This window comes from Osmerus mordax, chromosome 10 (assembly GCF_038355195.1).
Source record: "Osmerus mordax isolate fOsmMor3 chromosome 10, fOsmMor3.pri, whole genome shotgun sequence".
Classification (NCBI taxonomy): domain Eukaryota; kingdom Metazoa; phylum Chordata; class Actinopteri; order Osmeriformes; family Osmeridae; genus Osmerus; species Osmerus mordax.
The window spans coordinates 5920646-5937120 of NC_090059.1; the positions used below are offsets into that span (position 1 = coordinate 5920646).

A 16475-nucleotide genomic window follows, 5' to 3' on the forward strand; every position below is an offset into this window, starting at 1 on the left:
AACTCCATGTAGGCCTAGACTACTTCTCAACTTCAATGATAAACTTTGCTTCGTCAATCTTCCAAAATGTCTCAGCTGGTTTATGATGTAAGCCTAAGGTTTTGGTGTCTCTTGTGCTTGAGTGTATGCCAGCTCGTCTATCTCGCCCTTTGTTAATAAACACCGTTTACTGTTTAGAAATAACTGACTGTTGGCTGGACAGCCAACGCAATCATCAATCAGGGTTTACATTTATTTTTTTATTTTTTAAATGTTAAGAATTGATCAGATAGCCTATAGTTTTTATCGGGGTAAACACATGGTTGGCTGTTTGTTACCAGCATAGTGAAGTTGGGTATGAAGTGATAGACTAAAACCTACAACTAACATAGTAAAATCTTAATAACATGTTTGTTTATCCAAATATATCAATTATGGTGTATTTTATCCTGCCGCAGAATTCGCAAGTGGCTGGCGGAACAATTTGACCAGCTGCCCGAATCGATCGCTGCAGAGCGCGAACCAATCACGGCGCTTTGCAATGCTTTGCAGCCTGTGTGTCCCTGGCGTAATGCGTGCACACGCCACAGTTTCTCGTGCTCACCTGAAAAATTTTTCATGCACACACCATTTTTTGTTGTTGCACAGGTCACATCAGGGTCTTTTTTACCTTGAGATAAGTAGTATTTAACTGAAAGTAGTTATGTGTCATTTCTCAGTACAGATTCTGATCACTCAAACTTTCTGTTTTTCTGTAGATGGTGGATGTACGGAGACAAAGTCCTGGACGAGAATCTAAAAAATGGTAGGGTTAAAGTATGAGCTATTAAGTTCACCAAAGAGCTTCCTCGCTTGAACTTGTAAAACAATTTTCTCATGTTTGTCACATTCCTAATGTCCAGTTTTTAATTTACCCTCTAGCTGGAGCTCGCATGAGGGGATGGTTTCCACGGAGATGTGTTGAGAAGTGCCATTACGACACGGCAACCACTGAAACCACTAGCGAAGAAAAGAAAGTGAATTAATGTGTTGCAGTCTGAACATGGAGCATGTGTCAAAGTAAACCCCTGGAGAAAAGTGTAGAGGCAGATGGTGTTTTGTCTTCTGGGTGTGGCCTCCTCTGCTATTAAAGGGATAGGTCAACATTTCTCTTTGCTTTTACTAGCTAGACTAAACCAACCCTGTTGATTCCCTTAAATCTTCTTTAGATATCTAAAGTTGACAGGATTTTAGCAATGCTAATTTGAACAATTTGACTAAATGTTTTTTCTCTAGAAATCCCCCAAATACTGAAATGGGTTCATCAGGGTGAATCAACTGGTGTCTGGATAGAATAAAAGCAAGCAAGCAAATTACTTACTTACTTAAGGAATTTGGTTGCTTTTCAAATTGGAATTGAACACGTATCAGGTTTGAACCAAATAGAATTTTCTTAAATGATTGACCTAAACACATTTTAGCAAGCACTACAACTACATTATACAATGGGACAATCTGCAGATAACTGTCATACCTTCAAGAGTATAGTTTGATCCCTGTCAGAAAGAACTGTCTTCAGTCTTAAGTTGTATGAGTAACGACACAAAGCTAAATTGCAACTTTGGTTACGAGATCACTTGAATCTGGAACGTTTTATTTTTGTTAATGTCCTTTAATGCTGATTATGCAATGCTTCCAGCCCAGATTAACCTAGGGCTTTGTCATGCAATTTGTCTTCAAAGTACAAAAGAAAACTCTTTCATTTAAAACATTTATTTTATTTTTGTAAAACCGTTACCCTCAAAGTATGAATTTAATAGAAATTAAACAAATTCCTCCGTTTTTTTTGTTGCATTGTTTACAATTCATTTCACCATAAAAAAAAATCATGTTCATGCCTTTTATCAAATGTTCCAGGGAAACTACAATTTTGGGAAGCAGCTTAACACTTCCACAAATTCATTTTTGTTTTTTAACATGTCTTCTATTTCTGTGGACTACCATTCCTGTACAAACCTTGAACAACCCATTTGATCCACAACACATGGAGAGCTGGTCTGAACAGTAAATGCAATATGTATTCAGACACTCGGGTGAATAATCGAGTGAAGATTCTGGATGTTTTTGAAATTTGTTGTATAAAGGAGTCCACCATTCAATTGGGCTCATGCTTGTGAAGGCAATGTACTAGATTATTCATTTGTTTATACATATGGGATACTGAAAGATTTTAATTCATGAAATGCAGCACTAAATGCACCAACTCACACTTAACAGCCATAAAAATTGAAAAAAAAAATGATATTAAGTGGCATATTTTATTGTGAAAGTCCCCTAGGTGGAGAGGTCCAATGTTCACTGGTAGCAAAGTTGGTTACGCTTGTACTCTGCCCTTTCAAGCCTGTAATTGGATCTTGGCATAAAGCATGTCAATTTGTGATTGGAAGAAAGATTTAAGCTCCGCCCTCTTGGCCTTCAGCGTTGGAGTGAGTAGGCCATTCTCAATGGTGAAAAGCTCAGAATGCAGGTGTAGGTCCTTTACCTTTACAACAGAGAAACAAAACAGGTGTTAGACACAGTCTTTACTTACATTTTAAACATGACTTGTTTTCAGATTGACCTTAAGTCACAGAATTCTGCAAAATATGTTAAACATCTGTTTTACACTGTGGCGTTGTTCTTTTTAGACAATGATCATAATTTATATTTGTCTGCAAGCGGCACACACAATTTAAATGATCAGAATTTAGAGACCCGGACACAAAACACTGCCTTCTGCAGCAGTTTTGTGAGAAGTAAACCACAACGTTGCTGGACAGAAGTAGTTTTGAACGAGGGGAACTACCATACATCTAGTCATTTAGTAGACGCTCTTATCCAGAGCGACTTACAGTAAGTACAGGGAAATTCCCCCGAGGCAAGTAGGGTGAAGTGCCTTGCCCAAGGACACAACATAATTTGACACGGCCGGGAATAGAACCAGCGACCTTCTGATAACTATCCCGATTCTCTAACCGCTCAGCCACCTGACTCCCTACCATAGAACAGTGCTGTAGGTGGATTCTCGCCGCTTTTGCTATGGCCACATGAGGAATACTTTGTTGTGATCTCTCACCTGTTCAAATGACTTCAGCCCAGCTTCTCTGCCTAATCTAATCATGTCTGAGAGAATAGCCTTTTTGACTTCCTGTGCAGAAAATAAAAGGTTCAGTACTGAAGTAGAAATGCATTGTTGAGCAGTCTATGGCACATTTGTTAAAACAAATGTTTATAGCGGTATGTTTATATATAAATAAACATACATTTTGTTTATATACATATACATAAACAATACATATGTTTGTATAACAGATTTAACTAATCTGGTTATTTTGTTCTATGCTATGCAGTGCTTAAAAGTATATGCACATGTATTTTGCTGTTTCTACTTAAATAAGTCATAATTTCTGAGTCTTAACAATGGAAAATTGTAAGCAACTATACAGTATATATAAAAGGTAGCCACAGAAGTAGAATGTGTGACACGCAGGTAAGAACAATCACTCACAGAGCTTTTGCACAGCTCCTCAAAAGATCCTTGTACTCCCAGTGTCTGAGTGAAGACAGGCAGGACCTCCACATCAGGGACTACAATGGCTACTAAACTAGACTAGAAAAGCACACATCATGAGTTATTAGTGTGTGTGTGTGTGTGTGTGTGTGTGTGTGTGTGTGTGTGTGTGTGTGTGTGTGTTTGTGTGTGTGTGTATACAGTACCTGTAGACTGTCTCCATGTACAAACAGTTGGGCCACAGGTGCACTGCGAATGTATACATTCTCAATCTTTTCCGGGGCAATATATTCCCCTTGTGCCAGCTTAAAGATATTCTTCTTGCGGTCAATGATCTTCAAAACTCCACTCTGTTAAAATGAGAGTGTGTGTGAGAGAGAGAGATAGTTTAAAGTGTGTATGTAATTACTGACACCAAAGAGCAAGCTTACACATGTCTCTAATGGACCAGGTAACCTATTCAGAAAATGTCCCCTGGAGAAATTAAAAGGCATTAATTAAGACGTAGTCGATCAACTATCTTTCATTTTTTCTGCCCCTCTCTCTCTCTCTCACTCTGTGTCTGTCTCTTCCTCACACACAACACACATTCTCCCCACCCCCCAACACACAATGGTCATGCATTGTGCTCAAAATTCTGTCTTAATCCCCAGTTTCACTTTCCGCCACTTTCTTGCTCCCTAACATAATTAACATATCCCATGTTGCGCCTACAGTGCAGTGGGACAAGTCATTAAATTGACTAATGATTCTTGGGCTTGTCCAGAACTGCTCTCTGACATCTGCGATTGGCTTAACAAGCGTACAATGCCTGTAAGACTTTCTACAGGTTTGAATGTATGTGCACTCAATGTAAGGTTAATGGAATTCAATTTTCACAGTTCTGTTATTTATGTTGCAATACGAACAGTCAAATACTACTACAGCACATGCACACTACAGTCTAAGCAGATTACATTCATGTAGTATTAATGTTGGGATCATGGCCTGAACTCTTGAACAGTGTAGGTTAGTTGTCATAAAATGACTGTCAACAACATCGTCCTAAAATGACTATGTCATTTTACTACTGCAAACAGCAATACATTTTTTCCCTTTCCCTGTGCAATGCAAGTCCAGTACTAAAGAAATATGTAATTAATCAAGCCTATGACCTACTCTAGTCATGTGAAAATAAGCTGCAGTTCCATTCAATCATGGAAATTGTCTCGTAAAATGATACTGGAAATAAGTGTTGAATTGTTTAAACAACAAAAATAAGTTTCTGAAAGTTTAATAAAAAACTTTGTTTAACCAAACTTACCGGCAACCATTTGCCAATATCTCCAGTGTGTAGCCAACCATCTTCATCCAAGGCTTCTGCTGTCTTTTCTGGATCTTTCAGATAGCCCTTGAACACGTTTTTACCTTTTATGCAGACCTGAATAATTGGTGAGAATGTGTTTTGTAAAACATTTCTTAAGAGTGCTGATAATTTGAAAAAGTATTCATGAATATCTTCTTAAAGGACAAATCGAACAAACATTTTGACTTATTCATGAAAAAATTCTTGCTACAGCAGGTGGTTTGGGTTTCATAGACTGGTCCCTTACCTCGCCTTCACCATTTGAAGAAAAGTAGTTCATCTCCTCAACATCAACCAGTTTTACAATGTTGCAAGGAACAGGTACACCGACATGCCCTGTATGAACATGCACCTTCTTAGAAAGTTCCCCCATACATTACAAACAACCATCTGTGTTCCTATCAGTAGTGACCTATATTTATATTTCTGTGAACCATGATTCTGATATGTTGGGTAATTTCCCCCAAAACTTAATAAATAAATAAAAAGATTACACAAAATAAGATAATGTTATTTTTTTCTTTGGGTGACTGACCAGATGTGGCATCCCCTGGCATGGTAAAGCTGCAGGCTGCAGTGCACTCTGTCTGACCATATGCCTCGAAAATCTAGAAGCAGACAGCTCAGGGAGGTCAGTGGGACCAAGTTGTCAGGGTAACCCAGAGATTAATACCGCAGGGAAGTGATGCAATCTCTGCTCTCTCTGGAAAACACTAAGGTACTTTCCCTGACAAAAACTGAGATGTGTTCTTTCTAGTAACAGGACAAATAAACATGCCACTGTATGATGTTTTAACTTAAGATGAAGTATATAGCATGCCAAATTCCATATCTCTTCCAAATCTATTTAAAATGTGCATGTGAAAATGTTAGCTTAAGAGTATGACTAATTTGAGACTCTAGTTACCTGACAGCCAAGAGACGCCCTAAGGAAGTTAAGGACGGAGTGAGAAATGGGCGCTGCTCCTGTCACCATCACACGCACTCGTCCGCCAAATGATTCCTAGGGAGACAGTAATTCTAAAGGATTTAAAATGCTTTACTGACTATGTACTCTTGCAATTATTTTCAGATTTTATGTAAAACTGTTGGTAGTGTTACATTATGTTTTCCTCTTGCTTTTTGGAAACGTCATCATTCTCAATGTCTACTTTTCCCATAATTAAAGTATGACTCAATGTATACAAGAAGACTGAAATCTACCTGAACTTTGTGAAAGATTAACTTGTCCCATATGCTGTCATTTCGAATGATACCCTCCATCACTTCAGCATGCTTCCTGTTGATTGCAAAGTTCAACAACCATTTCTTGAAGAGAGTCTGTGCTCCACTTTGTACCTACAGTTGAAAGATATTCAAAGGTGCAGTTATAATTTGTTAATCATCTTTCTTCTGTGCACACAAATTACATTTGTTTTTTGACAAGGCTGCTTCCTCACCTTGTCATAGACCCGGTTGAGAAGTCGAGGCACTACAGGGAAAATGGTGGGCCGTAGCGTTTTCATATCATCTGGAAGGAGTCTTATATCACCTTGGAAAAAGCCTACCTTGGCTCCAGCACCATACATCACAGTCTGTTGCACAATGTTTATAACATTGTTGAAAGATTAGGTTGAGCAATAACTACTAATAACTAGAGAGGGTACAATTTCTGGGGACATTGTAGGGTGTGCTTGCTTGCGTCGGTTGTACAGGGATTTTAATTCCATTTTTACAACTGATATTCCTGTATATTTTATATAAAAATGCATAGGGCCTACTTATTATGTATAAATATTACATAGATTTCAAAGCATCTTTTTTTTGCTGCTCATTTACAACTCAAAATACGAGTGAAGTGTAGAATGAAATATGATGTCTTCTCATTTCCCCTGCAAGAGGCAGCCTCATAGCTGAATCAAAACGAATACATTCGGCAGACCGGTGTAAAAATGGACCTAATCTCTATGACTTAAACGTCCTTTTAAGTTTTCCCTTCTCGTGATATTTTCAGGCATTTAGCCTACTCATATTGCATTCATTCATTAATAAAGAACCCCCTTTGAAGATTATTCTACGACGTTACCGGCAGAAGATAGAATCGATTCAAACAGTACCATCTGCTAACTGAAAATATGCCCCCAAAAACGTAAATAAGCTTGACATTTATTTAGTGGAAAATCGCTCATTCATAAAAGGCTCACTGGTAGCGATCATTGTCAGTAACAACGCAAAATGCGATTTAGCCCTGTGTGGAGAAGCTGCCCCGGTAAATTCTACTACTACAGTACAGTTCTAGACTACTGCTGTGTTCGTCTTGGTAGCGATTGCGTTGGTTGAATTCGATTAAACGTTCCGTTGTACGGTTTAGGCTGAAATTAATTATTTTCATGAACAGATTGACAAAGTTTAGGCTGTGGCAATGAAGTTCAGGTTAGTAGTCAGATAGTTTCACCTATTGAAAGACTTGATTTAAGTAAGGGGAGTGCCGAACATGTTCTGTCGCCGTTTGACTTCCTAAACAGCTGTGTAAGTTAGGGAGGACAAACGTTCTGCTCTCAATGTAATCACAACGGAGTTCCAAGCGTCAACAAATGCAAAACTGAACTTATTGCTCATTTAACATTGTGATAAAAAACAATTTTGATATTTAATGTACAATACGATGTACACTGATATTATTAGTACGTTTACTTTCGAAAACAGTAGTCAATTTTCGCTTGTTGACTGAGGCGTTAGCATAATTAGCCTCTGTTGAACGATATATACGATAGCGGTCTGTGATACATCCGTTTTCAATCGTTAAAATAATAAACATACCTCACATATCGATGAACGTTTTATGATTTATTATGACATTATATTACTAGTAAACAATTCATGGGTACAATTGTCCTTATATACCTGTAGTTTTAAACCAGTGTAGCCCACTGTAATGCTGTACGCGACGCGGTTTAGAAAAACTTGGAATTCTACTGCTGTTTAGGAGCCAAACGGCGACAGTAAAATCTCGGCACTCCCCTTACAAAAATAAAAATTCCCAGATGAGTTTTTCAATTGGTGAATCAACCTGTCACTCAAATTAGAGCCAATCGCTGTGTGAATACCATCCCGTATGTGGCACAGAGGTTTTCCAATTTTAAGAGGTCTGTAATTGGCTGAAAGTACTTTGAGCCATAGGCTACTAACCTGAACTTCAATGCCACAGCCTCAATTTGATGTCATTCTGTTCATGAAGGTCTCCTCTACAGGACTGTGAAAACCGCGAACATTTCCCAGCTGGGGTATTTTTTATAATCGAGCTTATGTCCGAGGAGTGCCCCTGTTTTAGAGCTACATTTTGAGTGCTAACAAACTCCCCATCGCTCTATCCAGCTAGTTAGCTTGCCACGAGCATTCCTCTCCCTGCTTCACTAACAAAATATGGACAGATGTGCCTTGTTTTCGCTCATTTAATCGGATCGACCTCAAAATCCGTATACATATAGTGGAAACGTACATCTACGAATGTGTGGTCTCAAATATACATAAAGATAAACATTTTTTAATTCCAGCGCGTTCAAACAGTCCCCTCAGTTAAGGTTGGCTAGCAAGTTACAGCAGCAGCCTGGCCCTGTGACAGGTGGGGGGAGGGGCGCAAAGGGCACACAAGTGGTATTTTGCTTCCAACTCATTTTGTAGACAACCCATTCATTTGTAGCAGATAAACATCTAAAAACATGCAAGCTAGTAGGCCCGAAAACTAGGATTGAGAGAGGTTGATATAAAAGGAGTATAAGAGAAGCTGACAACGCTGAATGAGTATTTCATTTGTTTGATGTGCAAGGCAACTAAACACCTCTCTGAGAAAGTGTAAAAGGGAAAACACACATTATGGAGATCCAAAATTACTGAAGAGCTCTGGCAGTAGTGCAATGCTTTGATAATGGTTTACTACATCAGAACTTGATGACTAACTAAATTAAAGAAGCCAATGACAAAAGGCTCTCACAAACAAGCTAGAAGTGGGTAGTAGCTTACTTGTGCTTTCCAATCAGTATCTAGTTTTGATTGCTGTAACCAAGACTTGTTTTGATTGCTGTTACCAAGACTTGTCCTGCTTAAAAAGCACCAAACTCTAGTCTGCTGTTTTTATACCTTGGTTCTATGAGAAGCCTTTAAAAAACATGTAAGTCACATTCACTGTTGACCATTCTCCTTAGAAGTTGAGGCAAACTGACCATCCACATCCTCAAACACCGGACTGGCATCCATGGGCTCATAACTGCTCATCTGTAAATGTAACTGAGTTTCCTCTATGTATATGTAAAAACCACTGTGATTTCCCACACTGACAATAAGACTTACATTTGTCTAACATAAGTCTTACAATAACTTTGATCAGTGCATCAAGCATCTTACTGACTGTGGGAAATGTACACAGTACCGTTTACATGTACAAAGGGTGAAATGTATTGTGCTATAACATGTATAGTAGGCCCACATAATTATGTAATTAGTATGTGGATACAAGAAAGTATGTATGTGGTACGTAATAAGATGGCTCAACAAAATAAGTCAAGTTGTGACCATCCTTGTCTGGCTCATAGAAACGACAAGAAGACAGGGGACAGTTTCATGGTTTGCAGATGAGCAGTACTAAGTCTACAAATGTTGTTCAGATGGATGAGGATGTAGTTGATCGGTTTGCCTCGAAGAACGACAACTCAACAGTGACTGTGACTAGTTTTCTTTTTAAAAGGCTTCTCAGAACAATGGCAACAAAAATACAGACTGGAAGGTTGGATGCTTTTCAAGCAGGACCAGTCTTGGTATGGCCGTCAGAACTAGACACTGACTGGAAAGCACAAGTATGCTACTATAACTAGAGCTTGTTTTTGGGAGCAGAGATCATTTTGTCATTCTCCTTTTTTAATTCAACCTAATCAACACAATAAAGTAGGCTTGTTTTGTCCTTGGCATGGACCAGGGGCGTCGTTAGACCCTTTTTACTGGGGCACAGCGCACCGCACTTCAGGAGTAGCTGTGTACGGGATCGTGAAAGCGACATTATCAGCGGTGGAGCCTACATGTGAAGATGTGTTATGCCAAAGCAGTATCCCAATTAAAGCAGTTAAACCGAAAACTCAAACCGATGCCCGCAGAACTCCATGTCAGTGTGCTCTTCTGAGCTAACTTAGTTAGATGTTTTTGTCGTGTGTCTCGCGTAGGCTACAGCGTTGCAATGAGCAATACTGGTTTGAAACCACAGGTAATGATAATTTCACCAACAAATCGTTTACTTGTAATGTAATGTCATAGTGAATCCTACAAAGAAAATGTATTTGTGAGGAATGTTTATTTTAATGATTGAAAACAGATGCATCATAGACCACTGTGGTATGTGTTGCCCGGGCAACAGAGGCTAATGTCATGCTAATGCTTCAGTGAAATAGTAGAGTACTGTTTCCGAAAGTAGATGTGGGCCTATTTCCTTAATAATATCAGCTAATATTGTACATTACATTTCATAAGTGTGTTTCACATCACAAAGTAAAATGAGTAAATAGTTATCACCCTGGCCTCTTTGCTTGTGGCGTTTCTGCAGCTGCCTTGCAGTAAAGCTATAGTTAGCCTAGCTATCCCCCAAGTTAACAGATGCGAAAGGAATGTTCTGCTACAGGTAGTCACGCGTGTTTTCGTGACGTTAGTGACGTAGTGACGTTAGTAACGTCAGTGACTGTGGCTAGCAAATTAGCCACCGTTAGCTTCACTTTTCACCACAAAAACGCAATTTCTACTTAAACCATGCAACGGAACGTAAATAAAAATACAACCAACGCAATCGCTAACAAGACAAACCTTTTGACACCGCCATTGTGTATGTAGTCCAAATATTGACTGATCCTTAGGGGGGCGAAAATAAATAATAAATAAATATATATGTGAGAGAACAAAGGTTGTGCCCTTGCCGAAGGCAAAGCACACCCAATGACAAATCTTTTGACTTCCAGCTCTCACCTGAACAACCCTCTCAAACATGTGTGCAAGAGGCAGGAATGAGATGCTGACATCATGAGGATTAGGAGCAAAAGAGCTCTGTGAAGAAAAATAGGTCCACAAGATGTCACTTGCTATCACACACACGAAACAGAACATGAAACTTCATCTGTGTATGACAAATATCACTGGTGTCTGAGTGACACCGGTGTGTAATCTGTTTCATACATACCTCAAAGCTTTTCAGCACACCGGCTGCATCAGCAATCACATTCTCATGGGTGAGCATTGCTCCTTTTGGGTTGCCTGCATTAAAAAGGATCATTGCTCATATGATAATGCTGAAGAATATAATGGACTTTCATGTAACATAAATACACGCATGTATGTGCTTCAAGAAATTAACAATTACACAAATCAAACAAACAATACAAACCTGTAGTGCCACTTGTGAAACATATTATACTGAGATCCTCTGGCTTTGGTAACTGAAGGGAGAAGAAAAACATTATTGAATGCATACACATGATTGAACTAATCTTATTTATTGTCTGGATTTGAGGATAATGTCTGTTTGATAAAAATCAGGTATGGGGCAAGTTTGTTTACCCTTTTCCAGATACTTGTTTACTGTTTTCGTTTGTGTTTTTGCTCAAATTTCCTTGGAGAAGTATGTCCAATTTGACATTGGAATTATATGGTAAGATTACTTTTAAAAGGTTGACTTACAACTGGCTTTTGTAGATTGTCTTTTCCCATAGCCTGATAAAAAAAAAAAAAGTTTTGTATATGAGTATCAGATCATTGTAGAACCACAGAACCACATATGCATTCACCCATACATGAATAAAGAGAAAGTCTTTTACAAAATTACAGTGATCTGGAGATCCTAAATCTTTGGTGGCGTTGAAGTAAATCTGCTTCCCTGGTTTGCTGTCTCTTATACTACCAAATAACAAGTGACTAAAAGTTCTGAGGCTCAATAAAGTTTAACACAAGCTTGCAGGCAAGAACAGTCGTATCTGTACGGTGGCCCTGAAGTGCAACACCCACTAATATGAGTACATCCCCCAAATGAAAAAACTCCCCCCAAATAGTATGACTTGCTCAATACAAAGAAACGCTCCCCCAAATGGGAAACGACATTACATGAACTCAAAACGACATTACAATGGCTATGTATCAATCCACGTTTATTTCTGTTCTTGCAAACTTGTTTGACGTCATCTTTCATTGCCGAAGTACATTTCCAAACCGTTCCAAACCAAAGAACACAAGTCACCAAGAACGCCAAAAATACCCGGAAATGTTCTTGATCCGCCCCTTAGAGGAGGCATCGGCTGTTTATCATTCCGAAAAACGCTAAGAACGTACTTGCGTTCTTGAGAAGAACGTTCTTGCCAAGCGTCTTGCAGGGACGGTCTTGCAAGACCCCGAGGACGGAGAACGATTTGAGATGCGTATGTTCTTGCAATGACTTCTGGGAAATCAGATGCATTCTCGCTGGCCAAGTCACCTGCTGTTTATCAATCCACGTTTTTTGTGTTCTTGCAAACTCGTTTGACGTCATCTTTCATTGCCCAAGTATGGTTCCAATCCAAAGAACCAAGTCACCATCAATGCCAAAAATACCCGGAAATGTTCTTGATCCACCCCTTTTATCGAGGACGCATCGGATGGTGACTAGGTCAGCGAGAAAGCATCTGATTTCCCAGAAGTCATTGCAAGAACATACGCATCTCATAGTGATGGGAAGTTCGGATAATTTTACTGATTCGGTTCTTTGAATCTCGTTCAGTAAAATTTACGAATCTTTTTTCGAGTCATTCATTCATTTCAACGGGGGGGGGGGGGGGGGGGGGTACAGTACAGTTTGTACTTTTGCATAAGTACTTGCTGCATGCTTCGATAGCCAACAACTGTACTGGTGCACGTAACTCTTTCATTATTGAATTTCGTACTTCTGTCGATCAATTTCTTATATCCTGTTAGTTACTGTGCATCCAATCAGCGACGGAAGTGTTGTACCTACCCTTTCCGTTTTGAGTTAATGTAATGTCGTTTCCCATTTCAGTGATTGTGTCTTTGTATTGGGGGAAGGTGAGCAAGTCATCCTATTTGGGGGAGTGTTTTCATTTGGGGGATGTACTCATATTAGTGAAATAGAGGCTTCCTTCAACAGAAATGAATAAATCTTTAATACGAAAGCCTACACATTCCTGTTTGAATTAAATTTTTTGGATCAAGCCTCTGTAGCATTTACTTATACAAAACAACAAATAAACAGGATTATAATTATTGCATGCACTAATTTATCTTTTAATCACATAAAATAAACAGAAGTAATTACAGGCTCAATCAGGTAATTCTTCTACAGGGGCCTACCTCAATATCCTTCAGTTGTAAGATGTCAACGCCACATTTAATTCCTCTTACAGTTAACTCATGGTCAAAAGAGTCCATAAGGATGATGGTTTTGAGCACAGAAATTTTGCCATCCTCACAGTTTTCCAAAAGTGTCTCAGCTTTGTCCTGTTTGTCGCATAGCACTGTGGAGATTTCCGCTGAAAGCATCCAAATTTAAGTAAGTTGAAGTAGAGGTTGCTGAGGCTAAAAACTATAACACAGAGTTATTGAATTTAAATATGGATTGATATTTACATTAAATATTAGTGTATCATGCTTTCAGTTCTCATTTGTTAGTGTACATAGCAGTAGACAAAATGAAGTAAAAATAAGTAAATATAAATAATTTACGCCACACCAATAGAAGTTGAACAAGTGTTTGAAATGGCATTCAAGCAGATTTTAGCAGGTATTTGTTGTCCAAAGTGTCACAAATTAATTGAGGAAAAAAAGTAGAATGATTGGACTTATGATAGAGTTTTGGGGAACCACCCCTGTGTGTGTTGATTGTAGGTCACAATCTTAGTCACATCATTAACATAGTTAATGAGGTGCAGGAAGTGGTAGAGCAGAGGAAGAAAATTACCTGTTTTGATAATGTACTCAAGAGCTTCAGATCCCAGAGTGTCGTACAAAGGTACTGCCACCATAGAATAAGTGTAGCAAGCCAGCTCACTAATAATCCACTGCAAAAAAGTGTACTGATTCATTGAAGCAATGTGACTCGTATTAACAATGTGACTCGGGAGTCAGGTGGCTGAGCGGTGAGGGAATCGGGCTAGTAATCCGAAGGTTGCCAGTTCGATTCCCGGTCATGCAAACTGACGCTGTGTCCTTGGGCAAGACACTTCACCCTACTTGCCTCGGGGGAATGTCCCTGTACTTACTGTAAGTCGCTCTGGATAAGAGCGTCTGCTAAATGACTAAATGTAAATGTAACCATACTCAAACTTAATTAATTACTAATTAACAATGCAAATAGCTAATGTTAGATGAATGACTTATAATGCCACATCCCTAAAAAAGCCTTACCTCTGGTCTGTTCTGAGCAAAGATGCCAATAAAGGTGTCTGGGGTTGGCTTTAGGCCCCTATGAAGCAACCCTGATCCCAAGTGCTCCGCCCGGTTAATCACCTTTGCATAGGGAGTTTAAAGGTCGTTGTGATATACAATTTGGACTATTGCTTATAAATCTTGTTTTTTTGTTTTTGACCCCTTGTGCAATTTATTACATCAACTATTGATGTACCTGTTTGTATTTCAGCCACTCATAGGGCTGCCCTGGCTTCCTGAATCCCAAACATGGTCCATTACCTGTGTAAGACAAAGATAACACTGGAATGTTATTTTATTGAGTTATGGTACTAAGATCATTGCATCATTTTTGCTCTTTGATATTAGGAAAGACGGTATGTGACAGGTAAGAGTGCTACACAAGGTTGCCAACTAACAGACCAACTGGAGATTTTCAGGTTGTTAAATTACATTATATGTAACGCAATTTCATGGACAACACAAGGACTTCCATGCCACATAAATAGGATATGAGCCACTCTGGTCAGGTAAGCCATGTTGTTGTCACCTGATACTTGTAGTCCCCTCTGAAATACTTCATATAGAGTTTTGGCATCATCATAGTAATATGATATCAAGTTGTCATCCTCCATCAGGGCACACCTCCTTGCGCCATTCTGAGAGTAAAATATTGCAAAGTCATTCAATAATATTAGGAAGTAAAAAGGCACTTTTATCCACTTCACCCATTCCAATCCATCCTACATACATTAATACACAAATCATTGGTATGGACACAAACATTGTCAAATTCAACATTCAGTTTTTTTTCCTGTTAATGTTTTCATCACACAGGTATTTCTGAGAGAGAGAGAGAGAGAGAGGTCCTCCTCACCTTAATTCCTATGGTCTGGCAATTAAGATCCACCGCAGGGCGCAGGGCTTTGGGTCTCGTGTTTAAATAGACCAGGGCTGCAGTGCCGAGGACAAACAAGGAAAAAATGGCAGAGGAGGGCAGAGGAGAAAACAAAATCTGGACAAGTAACTCCATCCTGTTCTGTATCCAGATCTGATTAGAGAAAAGCGACAACAGACAATATCTAGTAAATGCATAGTAGATGTATGTACAAAGTCGTGTGTTCACGGGTAATCATGTGTGGTCTGTCATAACCTCATAGACTTTACCCTTAGGAACTGTACAAGAGCCTTCTTAAACATATTCAACAACCACTCTGAAGCTCATTGAATTTCGTGATCTAGATTAAATAATAATAATCTATTTCCAATTAAGTTTCTTAAAATGGACGCCTCACAACGGTTGTATTACTGTAGGCTTTTGAAGTGCCAAACACTGAAAACATTGTGCATAGCTTACGGTAACACATTTGTTTGACCAGAACAGTCACTGTTATACTGTTAGTTAAACGTATAATTTATTTACCGTCATTCACCCATAACATTATACCCAAACATCTAGACATTTTGAATATGCATGTTTACACATGCACAATTAATTATACAGTTTCTTATTTTATGACCAATATAATCGCTGATATGCCATAAAACATGTATTTCAAGTCTGAGCTGTCTGAATTTGTGTTTCTACCTCTATTTCAAAAAATCAGGTTTGGTGTATTTGTTTGACTATCAGTGCAATCTGTATTTATTTCACTGTGCTGGATTTACACATAAACAAGGCTCTAGATTGTCCTGAAACATGTCACAACAATGCTGCCCTATGTAAACTTACCTGTCAGGTTTCAAATATCAATTAATGTCTGACCTCTGAGAAGTCACTCACTGCTCTCGAGGTGTGTGCTGATAATAGGTGTGTTGGACTACCCCAGCTTTGCTCAGTGACAGCAGGGGAGTAATGAAGTAAAAGGCACATAACTCATAAAACCATCTAACAGCCCACAGGCAAACTTTGAACCTTGGACACAATCTTTGCCAACATCGTCCAGGCTGTTAAAAACAATACAGAGTGTAATTCAAAATGTAGTGTAGTTTGAAATTAAAATATATTGTATGGATCCTTCAGAACAATAAATAAACTACATCTTCATACATTTGCTATGGATTGCAACAGTATAAATAGTGATACCAAGCTGCTAACTTGCATATTATAACATCAGTAATATATGTAGTGTTGTTTAAATAAGACTTGCATGGCCTCACTACCACAAGATAACTATACCTCTATAAATCCCTTGATTTGATCCTAAGAGGGTTATTATACGATCT

At 38.7% G+C, this 16475-nt stretch overlaps 2 protein-coding genes across 5 annotated transcripts in view; one reads left to right on the forward strand and one right to left on the reverse strand.

Annotated features, from left to right (window-relative positions):
• zdhhc6 (zinc finger DHHC-type palmitoyltransferase 6) overlaps window positions 1–1800 on the forward strand; it is a 33745-nt gene extending 31945 nt beyond the window's left edge. For all 3 annotated transcript variants that reach the window (XM_067245197.1, XM_067245198.1, XM_067245196.1), the window contains exons 10-11: window positions 738–784; window positions 901–1800. In XM_067245197.1, the coding sequence (XP_067101298.1) occupies window positions 738–784; window positions 901–1004 (151 nt within the window). In that variant the 3' untranslated portion in view covers window positions 1005–1800. The remainder of the gene's footprint in view (window positions 1–737; window positions 785–900) is intronic.
• A 457-nt stretch (window positions 1801–2257) lies between these two features.
• Window positions 2258–16051, reverse strand: acsl5 (acyl-CoA synthetase long chain family member 5). 2 transcript variants are annotated; one of them, XM_067245195.1, is made up of 21 exons: window positions 15982–16051; window positions 15127–15300; window positions 14800–14908; window positions 14467–14531; window positions 14250–14351; window positions 13804–13903; window positions 13197–13375; window positions 11541–11573; window positions 11248–11299; window positions 11044–11117; window positions 10833–10910; window positions 6293–6427; window positions 6057–6191; window positions 5761–5856; window positions 5389–5461; window positions 5101–5189; window positions 4812–4928; window positions 3715–3858; window positions 3506–3550; window positions 3074–3145; window positions 2258–2500 (listed from the first exon to the last, which is right to left on the reverse strand). In XM_067245195.1, the coding sequence occupies exons 2-21, from the start codon at window positions 15280–15282 to the stop codon at window positions 2354–2356; spliced, it is 2001 nt and encodes a 666-aa protein (XP_067101296.1). In that variant the 5' UTR covers window positions 15283–15300; window positions 15982–16051; the 3' UTR covers window positions 2258–2353. The 2 variants fall into 2 exon arrangements, with proteins under 2 accessions (XP_067101296.1, XP_067101295.1); XM_067245194.1 differs by having other exon boundaries at window positions 3506–3607.
• Window positions 16052–16475: the final 424 nt, after the last annotated feature.

Bases quoted from the DNA above. Each gene is read 5' to 3' on its own strand.
- acsl5 (XM_067245194.1), bottom strand. From the start codon at position 15,282: ATGGAGTTACTTGTCCAGATTTTGTTTTCTCCTCTGCCCTCCTCTGCC. The intron at 10,911-11,043 runs GTATGTATGAAA...TTTTCTTCACAG, and splicing joins GTGTGCTGAAAAGCTTTGAG to AGCTCTTTTGCTCCTAATCC. The intron at 3,859-4,811 runs GTAAGTTTGGTT...TCATTTTAACAG, and splicing joins ATATTGGCAAATGGTTGCCG to AGTGGAGTTTTGAAGATCAT.